The sequence below is a fragment of the Micromys minutus genome (genome assembly GCF_963924665.1).
Source record: "Micromys minutus genome assembly, chromosome: 1".
NCBI classification, from domain to species: domain Eukaryota; kingdom Metazoa; phylum Chordata; class Mammalia; order Rodentia; family Muridae; genus Micromys; species Micromys minutus.
Window position 1 is genome coordinate 247,866,148 of NC_137969.1, and position 14,814 is coordinate 247,880,961.

Here is a 14,814-nt window from a genome sequence, read left to right on the forward strand (position 1 = left end):
GGTCTATAAGTATGAGGAACCTTATTACATATGGTTATAAGATCCAGCACAAAGCACATAAATAAAGTAAATAGCATGTTGTCTTTATCTTCAAAGGCATTATATTGTACTTCTAGCAAGTGCGCCCACGGAAAAGCAGCGTCTGGAATGGTGAGTAGTAAGGAGGCTTTCCCTGAAATGACTCAGACAGCTCAGCACACAGGTGTGGGAGGCAGCTGCTGCTCAAGGAGCCTGCTGACCTACTGCAGCGGAGACCACCGCTCACTTCTTGACTCTAACGCTGCTTAGCTTAGCTTGCTGACATTTTTCTTGTTACTTTTCTGTTTGGATAGATTTACTTAATTCTCTCTTCTTATCCAGCTCTCCCTTTATTGGTAGATCATAACTTGAGTCTCATAGTTTTATCTTTGGGATATGTATTTTATGTATATATATATGTGTGTGTGTGTGTGTGTATAATATTTATATTACCTTTTTATATAAAACTTAATTTGCATATGAATTTTCATAGAATCTGTCATTAATATTAATGACATTTGTCTAGGGTGGGCTTGGTGGAATCAAAAATTCGTATCCTGGTCGGAAGCTTGGAGAAGAATGAATTTATTACACTGGCTCATGTGAATCCCCAGTCATTTCCAGCCCCCAAAGAAAGTCCTGACAGGTGAGCATGTTCCCACTGAATCCCATGCCCACCCTTTCACCTGTGTGTCGATGTGTTTATCAGCACTTTGGGGTTGACTTTTGAGACAGGTAGTATCTGAGACCAGCCTGGACCTTGTGTTCCTATGCCTCAGCTTGGACTTTTTCCTGGCTTATAGGCATATGCAACTATTTCCTTCTGGAGAGAGTGAGTGTATTGGCTTTGCTTTTTTTTTTTTTTCTTCTGATGATGTATCTGCAGCAGCTTACTGTTTTTTTGTTTTTTTTTTTTTTTTTTTTTTTTTTGTTCTGTAAGAATCCACAGAGAAGTTTTTGATTATATATCTGAAGTTGTTTGATTTTTTTTTTTTTTTAACTTGCTGACATTTCTCTTCTGGATATAACTTTCATCAGAAAGTGTAGTGTGCCTTAGTTTCTTGAGAAGGATTAGCACTGCAGTAGAATTGTTTTCTCTGGTAATAGTTCTTACTAATGAAGTCTGCTACCTGATTAGGTATTGATATTCTATGGATCTGTCCTTCGGTTTTGAGTATTTCTAACATTACTTCAGTTTTATACAAGAGTTGTAGGCTGTTCTATGAAGCATCTATCTTTGCTCTTTATTTTAAGGGAATATATTTTAATTTAAACTTGGAAATAGCTGATTCTGGATGGAATGTGGACCGTTGGCAGAGACTGGTAAATGAAAATAGGCTCACCTTTTTGTTTAGGGTCTAAGAATTTACTTGATGCTTTTTTTGTTGCTCTTTTACATTGGAATTCAGAACAATATGTGTGGTAAACTTTGAAGAAAGGATGGTCAGGAATTAGAGGTTAAGAGTCACTTGAGTTGGCTCTTGAGTTTGAGTATGCTAGTGAAATAGATTTAATTTTTTTCCTTTGAATCATTTAAAGGAATTACTTGAATTTTGTTTTTGAGATAGGGTCTTGTATATAGCCCATCCTGGTCTCAAACTGGTGATCAATCCTCCTGCCTCAGCTTCCAAAGTGTTGGGATTACAGGCATTTTTTTAACCATGCAGGACTATTTAGAAAATACCAATTTGCCATTTTTGAGATGGGGTCATATTATGTAGCACTGGTTATCCTGAAACTCATGTAGACCTGGCTGACCTGAAGCTCACTGGGATCCACCTGCCTCTGCCTCCCAAGTGCTGTGATTAAAAAATGTGCACCACTATGCCCATCAAAAGAATAGACTTTATATATAGAAATTGTGTGTGTGTGTGTGTATATGTGTGTATGTATGTATGTATGTACGTACGTATCGTTATACTTTCTAAAAAGTATTGTTTCCAATCCCCTCCCTTACTTTTTGGAACACATTTAATAAATATTAGTGCCTTGAATACTTTGGACTCATCAATACAAACAGACTGTGTAAGACTTGGGAAGTTTGCTTGTATAGTAGTGGCCTAGATGGCAGGTATGCGGAAGGCAGGCATTTTGAGATTGGGTTGGGTCTTAGAGCTTATTTACTTACACATCTGAATTACATTTCCCACATACCTCGCCTAACCTGTCAACTCATCATCAACAGCCATGCTCTTCTGAATCCTAATGGCCTGTGCTAATGTTCTTTGCAGGGAAGAATTTCGCACAATGTGGGTGATTGGGTTAGTGTTTAAAAAAACTGAAAACTCTGAAAATCTCAGTGTCGACCTCACCTATGATATCCAGTCTTTCACAGACACAGGTATGTTTTTACTTGAATAATGAAACCATCGATGTTTCTTAATGTACATGATTTGTAGTGCTTTTTGTAGTAATTGATTGGGGACTGAACAATAATCATTACGCTAAATGCATTCAGTAGTTTAATATAAATAACTTCTCTGTTTTGAGATAGGTGTCAATGTTAGGTAAGCTCATTTGTAATTTGATTTGTCTGTATTTTGAGACAAACAACCTGTCTTGAAACTTAGAGATTGAAGCTGAAATTTTGGTAACTTAAAGGCACCTAACTTATGGTAAAGATAGACCAAGGGAGTATTTTTAGCTCATACAGAAAGCAGGGCAGTTATGTGTACATGTTGGATGAATGTGGATTCTTAGATAAAGATGTTGTTTTGGTTGAAAGCTTTAAAGTGGTGGTTAGTTGTCAAAATCTTTGTGATTCACTTGCAGATGTCCAGAGCAGTTGAAGGAATTTGTGAGCCTTACAGGGATGCCAGTGGGTTGTCCTAAAGCACCAATTCTTCCCTTTAAAAGAATCTTCCAGATCACACTTTAAAACACGTTAATTAACATTTTTACTTTTCTCACTGAGTTTTTCTTCATGGAAATTGATTTAACATTTTATAAAAATTTAACTTACTTAACTGAAAAGAAAGAGGGCAAATGGAGACAGTTTAACAGTCACTTGACACCAATGAGTTGTAGTGAGGAGAAAGGTAATAATCTCTTTTCTGCTGTTTTGCTTTCTGGAATTGGGGTTACACCAAACCCAGTGCTCTCCTGGTGTGACCTGCCTGGGAAGTGATTAATCTTGTTTCCAGCCAAGCCACATTCTACAGGCTTCCAGTCTCTTACCAGTTGCTTGTATGAAGCAGTGTACGGAAGGGAGGCTGGGAGGGTGTGTGAAAGCTGATAGGCACACAGAACTGACAGACACTCACTATAAGAAAGTGGCAAGCAAGTTCCCAGGATGGGGACTGCGGTACTGGGAAGCCAAAGTCCTCTAATTACTGTTAGCAGGAAGTTACTTGGTCTGTTATGGGACTCCTGTCAAGGCCCATCTGAGAGACACTCATACCTCTTCTACGGTAGTTTTTCAGACTAGCTGTTTGTATAAGGTACCCTGGTCATTAAGGTTTGTGAGACACCATGGGTCTAATGTCAAATGGCCACGCCTTCATAGAGACTATCCAGTTTTTGTAGAAGGAAAGGCCAAGTTCTGCTTGTAATTTTAGGGAACATCATCTTCTTCCTTTATTCTAATTTTACTGTTCATTGTAGATTTTGGGACTAGAAAGGTAATAAAGTTAGTGGATGTTCCCAGCAGGGTCCAGAGCATAGTTTGGTAATTATATAGCAGTTTGTAAGCAATACTTAGACACGGTGGATTCAAGCCAGGTATCTATTGCTACTTAGGATTAGGGCTTTCTTTTAAAAATACTTTATGAGTATGATTATTTTGCATACATGTATGTATGTATGTGCACTGTGTATGTGTGCCTGATGTCTACAAAGACCAGAAAAGGGGTTATGGATGGTTATAGGTTGATGCTGAGTAAGTACTGAGAACTGGCAAGCCATATCTCTCTAACCAGAGTGTTTTCTAGCAAGAGTCCTGGTGGCAGTCTTAGGAAAGCTCTATATTAGGAATTTAGATGTCTGTCTGTCTGACCTTGACCATGACCTCTTCTCCCTTGGCTTCTGTGGTTCTTGCTCAGGGTGTGTGGTTTGGTGGTTTTTTTCTTCCTGAAATAATGTTGGACCCAGGTACCGTCAGCTTGCTTTGCACTAAAGTCATTTGGGCTTTGGCGTAGGGTTTTGTTCTGTAGCTTAGATTGTCCTAAGACTTACTCTGCGGCTTAAGTTCTGTTGGATGGCAGTTCAGTGTACTGTTCTCCTGTCTTCATAGTCCTTATGACCACCTACCTGACACTGTCTTAATCTATTGTCTCTACTGGACTTGGCAACTTGCTTGTGCTTTTTCCTTCTATTTCCAGTGGCTGCAACTGTTGTACTGGTTGTACAACTATGACTGAGGTTCTCCCACTCCTTGTTTTTTAAATGTAGCCCAGGCTGCCCTTGGATTTACTATGAAGGTTAAGATTACCTTCAACTTAATCTCCTGTCTTCGTGACTAATTCTTGGGTTTTTATAGGTGTTGTACGAGAGAACCCCACTTTAATATTCCTATTCTGAGGTACTGTAATCTAAATAATTTGTACTTATTGGTAGCATCTTGTTTTTGAACTACAATATTATTTTTCATAGTAGAATATATAGAATAGAAAAAAAATAGAGTTTTACATTGAAAATTCTTTTTTATGGTGTTGGGTCTTTTATATTAATGTGTTTTGTATCTGACTGTCCTGGGACTCGAAGATCACGCTGGCCTTGAATTCACAGAGATCTGTCTGCCTCTGCCTCCATAGTGCTGGGATTGAAAGTATGTGCCACCACACCCTGTCTTCATATATATAAGATTAGATGTATCTATATGTAGAAGTGTGTTTGTGGAGGTACAGGTACTCAGGAAAAAGGTGTTAGATCCCCTGAAGTAATTGCAGGAAATTGTGAGCTACTTTACAAGCGTTCTGGGATCCAAACTTAGGTCCTCTGCACAAACAGCACTGGCTCATAATAGCCAAGTGCCGCCAGCCATTCTTGGCTTGTGAACTATCTTCAGGTATGGCTCCTTGCTATTTGATCTTCACTGTGTGGCAGCTGGCGGTGTTTTCCAGGATTAAAGTCTTAGACTTTGTGGATGGTGGAGAGAGGTACAGATGCACAGAGTACTTTGAATTCTGGTATTTCCTAAACAGTTATTCTTTTCTTTCATCTAGAGTTAGTGTGCTAAAAGATTGAGTGTGCATTTTGCTCTTCACTATATGGATGACTTGTCCACCATTGGATTGCATTGATTAGGACAGGCTGTGGGAAAGGCTCCCATTTACATTACTTCTGGATAAATTTAAACCTGCCCTTAGTAAACCGTTTTTTATTCTTTGTAACAATGTCTGGTTGGGTAGTTTATAGGCAAGCAATAAACAGCAAGATGTTTGAGTTGGATATGAAGATTGCAGCAATGCATGTGAAGAGAAAGCAACTCCATCAGCTGCTGCCTAGTCACGTGCTTCAAAAGAGGAAGAAGGTAAGCTGGTGTTTCAGAATTGATGTCCCGTTAGGAATGGGGTGCTATTAACTGAGGACAGAATTTGACAGATTTGCCATTTGTGAAATCTTGCTCTCAACACTGTGCTTGTGTACTTGTGTCATGACTGGGAAGAGTTTAATGTGACACTTAACATCCTGAGTTTGTATATGCCATATCTCTCAGGAAGAAAAACACCTTTATAGTTTCACCTAAGTGTCTTAAGTTTCTAAAAGAACAAAGTTGTCATTACATGTTCAAACTGTACTTTTAAGAAGGTAGATGTCTTGTTTCCTGTAGGAGAATAGGTGCACTCACTAAAATAGTAAGAGTGTGCTCTTGAGATAGGTGAGCATGCAGTCTGCTGATGACCTGAGTCCCACCCCTCAGACCTGCAGAAGAAGTGACCCCTGCAGTTAATCTCTGACCTCCACATCCTTGCTGGAGGGGTGTGTGTCTGTGTCTTCCCCCTTCTTTCTCATTAATTAACCAATTAAAAAAAATAAAAGATAAGAGTTAATTGTACAAGGGACTAGAAAGGTAGCTTAGTTGGTAGAGTATTTGCCTAACATGCACCAAAGTCCTGGGGATAACCCTTAGCACTGCATAAAATGGGCACGATGACACATGCTTGGAATTCCAGGACTTTGGAAGGTTGTAGCAGGAGAATTAGAAGTCAGGATCATCCTCCGGCACATATGGGATCTATACCTCCCCCACCCCAAATAAAAAAGAAAAATTGTTACTGTGCCGTGCATTGTGGCAAACCCCTACATTCCCACCAGTTGATGAGAAATAAGGAGAATTGCAAGGCGAGGATGGCTTAAACTGTATATACTGGATGCTAGGTTAGCCTGGGCTACATGGCATGCTTTGTATAGTAATTGTAAAATAAGTAGTTACAAAGGACGTCACTCTTACTGTTCACCAGAGGTCAAGTATTATAGTGTCTCATTCTGATATTATGTTTTGAATAACAAATTTTTATCCTTCCTGTAGTGAGTGTATTGGTACATAGAAAGAGTGACTTGGACTTGTGCCTGCCACATAGTAAATAAATAATAAAGCTGTTATCTGTTATTAATGCCAAGATCAGTTACAACTTAGGAGTGGAAAACTACAGAGATACCTGGACATGATAGTTTCAGGTGACTGCTTTGTCAGATGAGTCTGAGTGTGTAGCTCAGATGGCTTTATGATTGCTAGAGTTAAATACATAAGTTCATCCCCACACCTGGCCTGAAAAGGGAATGCCCATTGGAAGTTGCTTGAATAGGAGTCATGTCATCTTCATTGGCTTTCAGCACTGCTGAGGCCCAAACTTAGGATCCCTGCTAAGCACATGTAACCATCAGAGCCACATGACAGTCTGAGAGGCATGTGTTAAAAATGAACATTGCAATGTAAGTTTACTGTAGTGAAAACCTGGAAACACGTGCTGGAGAGGTGGCTCAGTTGTTAAGAGCACTGACTGCTCTTCCAGAGGTCCTGAGTTCAATTCCCAGCACCCACATGGTGGCTCACAACCATCTGTGATGAGATCTGGTACCCTCTGGTGTGTCTTAGACAGCTACAGTGTACTCATATGAATAAAAATTAATACAAGAAATAATACAAAAATAACCTGAGAACCTTGTTTACAAAAGTGAATGGAAATAGGCTGTGTTCTTTTTATTCTTGGCAATGGACATTTTTAAAAACTTCTAACAGCTATTACCAGTTTGCAGAACCATGGGTTTTTTATTAGCTTTTAAATCTTACTATTAAATGACCATGTGACTACTTGTCATACAACTCTAATTGGATTTTTCTGTTCATTTTTTCTTATACTTTTAAGCTATGTTTCCCTAAAAAACTGTAGGGAGTGTTACTAACTGAGAATCTACTGTCCACAGTTTGATCATCCAACAAAGTAACTGATCACATTTGTATCTATATACACAGACTGCTGAGTGGGGAGACTCATTCACATTCAGATGTTAACACCACAGTTTTTGACTTTGCTTTGTGCTTACAGTAGTTTGATCCTATCTACCTCCCTGTTTGAAATAATTTATATTGTTGCTCATTTCATTTTCTACTGTGGAAATAGGACTCCGAAGGTGGTGTGAAGCCAACAGCTTGCAGCTTCTTTGCTCTCTGTATCTGTACCTGCTTCCACAGTAGGAAACCTGAAGTAGAGGCCAGTCTGAACTAATCATGCCTCTGTGCCCTGTGCTCCCTCTAAAGAAGTACAGTGGCCGCTATGGATCTCTTGCTTCCGAAGATCTTTGCTGATAAAATAGTAATTGCTTTGTAATAAATGGGTATTGTTTGTGTGTGGTCTCAGTCTGTATCCCAAGCTGGCCTAAAAATCAATATGTATCCCTGGTTCAGCCCCAAAGTTCGGCCTCAAATTCAGAATCCTCCTGTCTCAGCCTGCTGAATGTCAGAATTAAATGTGGGTGTTACCATGTGTGGGAATGCTTTTTACTTACATAATTTCTGTGTTCATTGTGGGATAACTAAAAATTTGTACATTACACTGGGTATGGCGTATACCTGTAATTCCAGCTACATGGGAGGAAATTGGGAGGTTCAAGCAGGAGGATTGCCTGAGCCCAGGGATTAACACAAATGAGGGCAACATGGGACTTGTCAGGCAGTTTCTCTGAAACCCTGGCTGTCCTGGAACTTGTTCTGTAAACTGTAAACCAGGCTGTCCTTGAACTCCTGCCTTCTGGAATGATGGAATTAAAGGTTAAGGGTGTTCATCATTATGCCCGGCCTTGTGACCTTTTCTGTAATAAGAATACTAAAAACAGCAAAATCTTGTGGTCCTGACTGAGGTGGTCATTATTGTCCTGCTTATTGAGACTGCACTGATGGGCCAGTGTTTATAGTGTTCTGATAGAAGTTTCATGGACACTTACGTGTTAGTTTTAAATTTATACTGTGTAAATCAACATAAGTAGACTGTTCTTTTTGTTTTTCATATTGGATATGTGGTTAAGATATACACAATCGATCCCTCAGTCGTTGCTTTTCATAGTCCTCATGGCATTGGGGATTTGTTTATGAGTGCTTATCAATAGAATTCATGGATTTTGTAAATTTGAGTACTTAGAGACATATAAATTAAACTTTTCTTGGTTGCAGCATTCAACAGAAGGAGTCAAGTTAGCAGCTCTGAATGACAGCAGCCTTGACTTGTCTATGGACAGTGATAACAGCATGTCTGTGCCTTCACCCACTAGTGCTATGAAGACCAGTCCATTGAACAGCTCTGGCAGCTCTCAGGGGTAAGGAAAAGGGAGGCAGGCTGGGATAAAGTGCTTGTTAAATACCAGGGAGGGTTCTCTGCCTGTAGTCTTATTTTATTCTAACTTAGTGTTTTCTAAATATATTTTTATTAGTATTAGTTGTACGAGTTGGTAAATTTCCTTGGAGTGTATGAAGTATTTGGTCACCCTGTCCTGTCCCCACCTCTTGTCCATCTCCTGACTGGCCCTTTTTTTTTTTTTTTTTTAAGTTCTAGTTTTAACTCTTGGTTTATGGAAAGTAAATTTTAGTTTTTTCCCTGCTACCTGATATTTAGTTTTGGGTACCATTATGCTTGGATTTATGAGTGATGTTGCTGCCTTCATGTGTCCAGGCTTACTTAGAGACAGACAGGAAGACTGAGCACCCTGTCTAGATCTGTTTATCTCCATGACTGTTGAGAGGGTAAATGCTTGCACTGGGCTGTTTTAGATAAAGGGAAGATTTTTTTCCCTTAGAAGAATTTTCTGTTTTAATACATACAGAGCATTTTAAGAATTGCTAAAAAGGATTTATATCCCATACAAATTAGAACATGATGAGGCTGCATTTGCATTCAGCATTTATAGCTTCCTGCTGTCTGGCACTTTCTTTCTGTTAGGTTTTACCACACAACCTTATTTTCAGGAGATCTTGTTGATGGTTGTGATGGCTATACTGATTGCTGTTAGTAAGTTGACATGAACACACTACCTTTTGATAGGGTTAGCTTAATAATAAGCTACATGTGTGAATATTCACTGGCCATGTTTACAGTACAGAGCAGCTGCATCAGTTGTATGAACTATGGTTTTCACATGACACGTACATATGACATGTTTATAGACCGTTGATGTCTGTGCTGCTTTATGTATTTTATTTGCTTTTTAATTGTTACGAAAAGAGTTCTGTTTCCTGTTTTAGCAGAAGCAGTCCTGCTCCAGCTGTGACTGCAGCATCTGTGACCAGCATCCAGGCTTCTGAGGTTTCTGTGCCACAAGCAAATTCCAGTGAAAGCCCAGGGGGTAAGGTGTTGGGTTTGCCACTCTACTCTTGTGAGCCCTTGCATAATAATTGGTTTTATACTTTATTTTAGAAAATGGGTTTGCTGGTTAAGTTGTTGTGGATTCAGTTTCTTTAGTGCCCTTTAAAAATATTTTAATGAATTGTGTGTGTGTGTGTGTGTGTGTGTGTGTGTGTGTGTGTGTGCTCCTGCTTGCCTATATGTGCACTAGTGTGTGTAGGGCTGTCAGAAGTCCGGGGGGAGGGCATCAGAGCCCCTGGAATTATAGTTCACAGATGCTTGTTAATCTAATGTAGGTGCTAGGAACAGTACATGTTCTTAACCTTTAACGTAGAGTTTTAGTCTCATACCTCTTGATACCCCACCCCTACCCTGCTCCCCATGTTCTGGGCATGCGCTTGGCACTTGTCTTTTAATGGCACTTCAGTGTCTTTATATAACTTCAGTATATAAAGTTATTCATAAAGTGAGTTAGGTGAAGGATCAACTTTCTTTGTAATTTGATGTTTGTAATGGTTTTAATTTGTGTGTTCATATCTTTTCTGTTCAGGTCCATCGAGCGAAAGCATTCCTCAAACTGCCACACAGCCAGCCATTTCTCCACCACCAAAGCCTACAGTCTCTAGAGTTGTCTCCTCAACACGACTGGTAAACCCATCGCCTAGACCTTCAGGAAACGCAGCAACAAAAGTACCTAATCCTATAGTAGGAGTCAAGAGAACATCCTCACCCCATAAAGAAGAAAGTCCTAAGAAAACCAAAACAGACGAGGTATATGTGCATACTTACACACACATGTAAAGGTACAGGCATGGCAGCCTGGCTCACCTGCTCCTGAGTCTAGTAGGGAATACTCTGTAAGGCCGGGGACATGTGCAGTGCTTCACCGCAGAGGGCTGTACTGCGGCATTGCTTCTGCTTTGGGCAGCTTCTGCATCCTTTACTATTCTTCAGTGACTTTGATTTGTACTGATTCTTTATGGCCTTTTGGAGAATGCTTTGCCTTTAACTCGGTTTTGTATTGTAATTGGACTGAACAATCACTGAGTGCTAGGAATTCCTGGGAGGGAACTTAGAGCTTGCTCTGCCTCTAAGCTGTAACCCCAGTCCTCTGACTTTACTCTTGTGATGAACAGGTTACAAAGGCAGATCAGTTTATTTTGGACCTCCAGCTTTCAGGAAGCTTCCTATATGTTTAATAGTCACTGTGAAACCAGGATTGAGATGCAAACAGTGTTAGGAAAGTACTGGGTATTGTGTTGCAGTTGTGAGTCTGTGGGTGGTTTGTGGTCACTGGGTGTGTCACACAATCGCTCCTGCTGGTTTGCTGCTCTCTATGCCTTAAGTGCCATCTAAATGCCCCAGGGTCTAGCTGTGCTGCCTGGGCTCTGCAGTTAATCTCAGCTTTGCTTCAGTAGGACAGTCACCATTGCCTTCCCCCATCACCTGTTTCCTGATTAATTCTGCTCTAGAATTTGCTATTTAAGAACTTTATATCAGAAAAAAGAACCTATGTTTCTCTTGGGTATCCATTACAATTTGATGAGTATTGGCAAAATATCTGTAATCGGATACCTTTCTTTTAGATTGATTTTAGAAATACCTGTAATTAATGGAGAAACATTTTGTTATTCATGATGCTAAACTAGAATGAAAATAGAGCATATTTCACCCATCCAGATAATCTCTGAGAACTGATGTTTGCAGTTCAGTGCTTTTTAAACCTTTGGTTCTTGTTCTGAGCATGGTACTAGGGATATAATCCAGGGCCTTATGTATTTTTAGGCCAGTGTTCTCCCCTAATCCCTTTGTGGTAGTTTTTGATTCTCCTGTCTTAGTCTCCTGAGTGCTGGGTCTTGTTATTTATTTTTTTAGACAGCCATATTAAAGACTCCTTTTGAGAACTCTGCATCAGAGCCCTTTTAGGAACTAGATTTGGAAATGTGATTTTGAGACAGTCTCAAAAATAGTACTTGAAGCTGGCTGTAAATCTAGGTGCTCTTCCTGCTTCTGCTTTCTTAGTTCTGGAATTACAGCTGTGAACCACTGTATCTGACAGAGTTTGGATGTCTTTACCTCATATCTATAAGACTTAAGGCTAGACTTTGATTTCTCTATCTGATCTCATGATAAGGTGCTCCGTGAGTGCTTAGCAGTGCGTGTCCCAGTAGCTACAGTGACGGTTGTGCTTATGAGTCTAGAACAGTCCTAGGAGTATAAAAGGTGGTGTGGCAAACACAACAGAACAATGCCAACAAAAGCAGCCATTAATGCCCTAAGTTCACACAGGACAGCTCCAGCTCCAGTGAGCTCAGCCACTCACTCTGCTCCTCAATTCAGCTTGCCTATTTGTGTGTTTGTCAAGGTAAGGTAAGGTCTTTAAGTTTGGCCTGGAACTGAATGAACTGTGAACTCATGATGTGATCCAGACCAGCTTCAAACTTGTAGTCTCTCCTTTCTACCTCTTTCTACTTGAGCCCTGTGAGTGCTGGGGTCATTGGCCCAGTCCTCCAGTCCTTGTTCCTTTTACTTCCATCACTAAGTGACTTAGAACAGAATCCCCTTGCTGCTATTATTCCCTAGGATTGTGTATCAGTAGAATTTTAAGATCACATCTGTAACAGAATCTGAACAAACTCAGATTAGCCTACTGTTTTCAAAATATCCCTTAAACATGGAACTAAACAAATAGAAAATAACTTAAATTTTCTTGGTGTCTTTTAAATGTCCTTTAAAGTACAGGCTTCCTCCTTTTTTCTTAGTTTCACTGGAGCCAGTTAACCCAATCATGTGTAGGGGAGGGTATTGCTTGCTTGTGCTCAATGTCTCTTGCAGTTACAAAACTAAATTTAATCAAAGGTGCTAACCCTGTCCTCTCGTGGTGTTGCCTTGTATCTGTGTGTCTGGTATAAGCCTTATTCGATATAGTGAACATGATCACACGTATTGTACTTCCAGAGCTGGGGGCAGGGAGCCAGGAGGCCAGCATTGGCCTAATAGTAAGAGCAAACAAACTCCAATCACATGTTTATAGGAAGGTTTTAGATGCTGTGAGGTGGTTCAGTTCAGCTTAGTGTACATTGTATACTAATAGAGAAAACATTGAAAGTTTGTTCTATCATATGGCTAAATTAAATACATATTTACTTTAAAAGTTTGCTTTTTAATTTTGTTGTATGTTGTACTAGTTGAACCTGGCGTCATTTGCATAGGTGAAATACTAAGCCCTTTAGACTTTTGTGTATGGAAAATTTATGTGGAAAAGTAATAGGTGCACTGTCACGTGACTGTCATCCAGTCTTAGCAGAGACCTGACTAGCGTGTTTCCTTTACACGTTTGTTCACCCGGTCCTTCACTTCAGGTATATATGAGTATTTGAATGTATGTCTACAAATATGGACATGTATTTATGATAGCATAATATATATCAACAATGAGACCAATAGTTCTAAAGTGTAACATTTAGTCAGTATTTCTGTAGTTACAACAAATGTTTTTAACTTGTTTCTGAGAAACAAGGCCATTATTAAAATTAGTTTTTAGTAAATTGTTTACATTTTAAAGTTACCTGTAGTAGTTTCTTTGCTTTTTAAGATATTTGCATTTTAATAATATTAAAAATGCATTTAAAATATTAGGGTTTAAGGAGATAGCCTTCTCTGTGAAGTGCTATAAGGCACAAGGACCAGTAACATAAAAAATCACACATGGGGGCACATGCTTGGGCTCCCAGTACCAGGAGGCAGATCTTCTTAATAGAGGTGGCTGTCTCAAAAAACAAGGTGGATAACGGATGGCTCATGAGGGACTGCCCCAAAGTTAACCTCTGGCTTCTGTGTGCACACTTATATACTTACATACCTGCACAAGCCCACTTAAGTTCTCTAAGTTAATAAACCCGAGAACATAGTGCTAGCTTGCATTCTTTTAGGATGCTGATGCTTTACAACAAAAAGCTGTGTGTCTGTGTGCATGAGTGTTTCTTGGGTAGTTATGCTTGGGAAAGTTAAAGTTATATTCTTTATAAAACTTCATTTGGTGTGCGAGTAGGCAAATCAGCGTCCTTCACTGGAACCCTACTGTTCCACATTCTTAGGGTTGTTTGATTAGGGAACTTTCCTTTCTTTTGAAAAATGCTTCATGAGCTCTTTGGTTTGGGGAATGTACTTTATGTGATGGGGATTACAAAAACACTCTTTATCATGTTTAAAATTTTTGATGCTTATTAAAGCTAAGTTATTTAATCTTAAAAGCCCCTTTAGAAGAGATTCTGTGATCTATTTTAGCCCATCTTTATAGTTTTAAAAACTTTATAAATTAAATTGTTAATTGGCAGTTAATCTAAATTTTTTTCATTTTGGAGAATAAAGCTTTTTTTTTTAAAAACAGGATGAAACAAGTGAAGATGCTAACTGTGTTGCTTTGAGTGGACATGATAAGACAGAGACAAAGGTATACTAACTTAGCCTTCAGACCGCTCACGGGCACAAGTGCCAGCGTGTGGGGATGCCTGTCAGTGTGGTGCTCAATCAACTGGAGTGTGTGCGGTTCTCTTGCCATAAGAGACCTTTTGGCTTCTTTTTGATGTTAATTATTGCCTAAGTCTGATGGGAGTAGAGCAGTGTATGAAACAGGAACTTAGCGTTGAGGAAAGAAGGTAAGATGATGGTACTATGTGTTAGCAGTATCAGTACGTGTCAGTGAGGGTTGGGAGAGAAGAAGGGAGGGTGCTGCTCTTAATGGAAGGTAGGATAACCTTTCGAAGCAGCACTTGCCTAGTACTTGGAATTCAAGGCAGTCCATGAGACTCTAACCTCACTATTGGGTTTGGCAGTAGGGTTGGGTTAGAAAAATCATCTTCAGCAGGCTTTGGGTTGAATGAGGTAGGCAGTAAGGAAGATACTGTCTGTCTTCAAACTGAGAATGACTTAATTTTAGAAATTGAGATATGCCAAAGGCTTAATGCTCCCAGTTTAGCCAAATTCCCACCAAGAATATTTTAATAAGTATTCTTTTGATGTC

The 14,814-nt window shown here is 39.5% G+C and overlaps 1 protein-coding gene across 7 annotated transcripts in view; it reads left to right on the forward strand.

Annotated features, from left to right (window-relative positions):
- Positions 1-14,814, forward strand: part of PAPOLA (poly(A) polymerase alpha) — a 47,246-nt gene that overhangs the window by 27,495 nt on the left and 4,937 nt on the right. For 2 of the 7 annotated variants that reach the window (XM_080915703.1, XM_080915705.1), the window contains 8 exons: positions 97-150; positions 545-664; positions 2,250-2,359; positions 5,367-5,488; positions 8,627-8,769; positions 9,692-9,792; positions 10,342-10,562; positions 14,182-14,244. In XM_080915703.1, the coding sequence (XP_080771829.1) occupies positions 97-150; positions 545-664; positions 2,250-2,359; positions 5,367-5,488; positions 8,627-8,769; positions 9,692-9,792; positions 10,342-10,562; positions 14,182-14,244 (934 nt within the window). The remainder of the gene's footprint in view (positions 1-96; positions 151-544; positions 665-2,249; positions 2,360-5,366; positions 5,489-8,626; positions 8,770-9,691; positions 9,793-10,341; positions 10,563-14,181; positions 14,245-14,814) is intronic. The other 5 variants (XM_080915704.1, XM_080915706.1, XM_080915707.1 and 2 more) reach the window with 3 other exon arrangements.